The 2,120-nt window shown below is 43.5% G+C and overlaps 1 protein-coding gene across 1 annotated transcript in view; it reads left to right on the forward strand.

Moving 5' to 3' along the window:
• Nucleotides 1–2,120, forward strand: part of LOC116849748 — a 25,272-nt gene that overhangs the window by 7,290 nt on the left and 15,862 nt on the right. Inside the window, exon 4 of the mRNA XM_032827198.1 lies at nucleotides 248–396. Within this exon, the coding sequence (XP_032683089.1) occupies nucleotides 248–396 (149 nt within the window). The remainder of the gene's footprint in view (nucleotides 1–247; nucleotides 397–2,120) is intronic.

The following is a 2,120-nucleotide window of genomic DNA, read 5'->3' on the forward strand; positions in this document are numbered from 1 at the left end:
ATATATATATATATATATATATATATATATATATATATATATATATATATTTCTGGTTACGTGCATCGTATCTTTCTTTCCCGTATATTTGAAGACTAAAGCAATAAGAATGTTCAGAATTAGCTGTCTGTTCGATACGTTTAATAGAAAAATTTGACAGAAATTTAATACAAATATTCGAAACAACAGAGGCGAGTGGTTGAACTTGTCGGCTGTTCTCTAGACGGTCCTTTGTGTCCTGTTTCAGCTTATCATGGGCCATCGGTCCCTGGACCAGCTGCTATCAACTATCTAGGAGCAGGTGCTGCCGTAGCGAGAAGTCCGTATTATGGAACTCAGTCTTACGCGAATTACCAGCCTCAACATTATCGACCCCAGCATCTGATAGGAAACTACTGATCCTCATGGATCGGTCGGCCGACATTGTCCGGATAGCCTGTACATACTCTAGATGAATAAATTGTTTTTTTTTCCTTTTCTACGCGAATTACCAGTGCATTATTTTTTACTATTGCCGACATTTGTACGCCTCTCTTTTTTTTATTATCGGATAATTGTGATATATAAAGACTGCTGAGAAAAAGATTCAAGTGGAAGGATGAATCGTCGACTCCTTGTCCTTCTTTGATCCTTTCCGCGTGTCGAATTTATTGTCTCATTTTGTTCGATGACTATTTCACTAAAATAAATTGTATTGCACGAAATGCTTCGATTTCATGATTTTTGTTTTATTATACGCGCGCGAGTAATATTATTAGAAATTTTACTCGCGCACAAATCGGCGATCGCGACGTATAACACGGCGATTAAAGCTTTTAATTTGTAATTATGCGCAACGTGAAATGGTTGATTAAGCTGAAAATTGAATGTTACTCACGCCGCAGTGCGTCCTTTAACTCTACATCACGCGTAATTTAATTTGCGCATTGCATTAAAGATGTTCTCTCGCCCACACTGTATCCGTGGCAATATTAATTCAGAGCTGCAGGCGCGCGCATCGAATGCACGCTAACGTTAAACCAATTAGTTCTTTTTAATCGATTAATTATTTTTATCAAATTAATTAATCAACTCAGTTGTCGTTCTGCCAGAAAGTTCACCTTCACCATTTCCCCCTTCCGTTAAATCAACAGCAAAATTAGTTATTATTTATACGAGTACGAAATAATCGATTCGAAATATCCGAATCTATTGCAGACCCGCGCGGGAAGAAGAAAATGACGAATGTTCGCGAAAAGACCGCAGCGCGGGATTTCTCGCGAAAGAAATCGCGTCGATCGCGACGTGACGAAATCCGCTTGTGTCTTAATTCTGATAAAAATCAGAGGAGGGCAAATAGAACGCGATCGGGTCGTCGTGAGACTCCGCGATTAAGAAAGCTTTGCGTTTTGCGGCGCGCTGCTGCGAGACAGTATCTTGTAACGATCGTCTCGTACGATTGCGGTCGATGCGCACGCAATTTTGCGCAAGGCGAGTCGCGGCGAGAAAAAGGAAACGCTGTAGGCGATTGCACGGCGGGCAGACAGTGCTCGTTGTACAATTCGCGAGTTATTCACATGGACACAAATAAAAAGAGATCGATTGCGAAATACATAAATATACAATATTTTCTTGTTATACGCGCGCGAAGTTTCTCGCGAGTGTCGCGCGACAGGAAGCGCCGTGTAACCAAGCGCGATCGGCATCTGGGAACCGAGCAGTATCATGTAAAATTCTATCGAAACACAATCATCTCGCGTTACAGTTGTGGATCTTGCCACATAGGTCACCGGAGTGCGAGAGACGTGAGAAGAGACGTATGAGAAAGAGAGAGCGGGATAATGGCTTCGCGCGCGCGTTCCCCGCGCGAGAGAACGAACTCGAGCATCGTGATTCGACATACCTCGCCGGAGAGAAAAGGTCAGGAATCGTAACTCGTTTGTAATGCGAGGTGCGCGCGCGAGCGCCGCGCTATCCGCGTATCGATAAAATAGCGGGGAGATTAAAGGAACCTCCTCCTTTGCCCAGGAGGCTCAAATCACACACACGGGTCAACCCCGCCATTTAGCGGATTAGAGAACCGAGAAGACTCTCTCTCTCTCTCTCTCTCTCTCTCTCTCTCTCTCTCTCTCTCTCTCTCT

Source organism: Odontomachus brunneus, unplaced genomic scaffold, assembly GCF_010583005.1.
Source record: "Odontomachus brunneus isolate Ranch 3 - 2012 unplaced genomic scaffold, Obru_v1 Obru_scaffold_125, whole genome shotgun sequence".
Lineage (NCBI taxonomy): Eukaryota > Metazoa > Arthropoda > Insecta > Hymenoptera > Formicidae > Odontomachus > Odontomachus brunneus.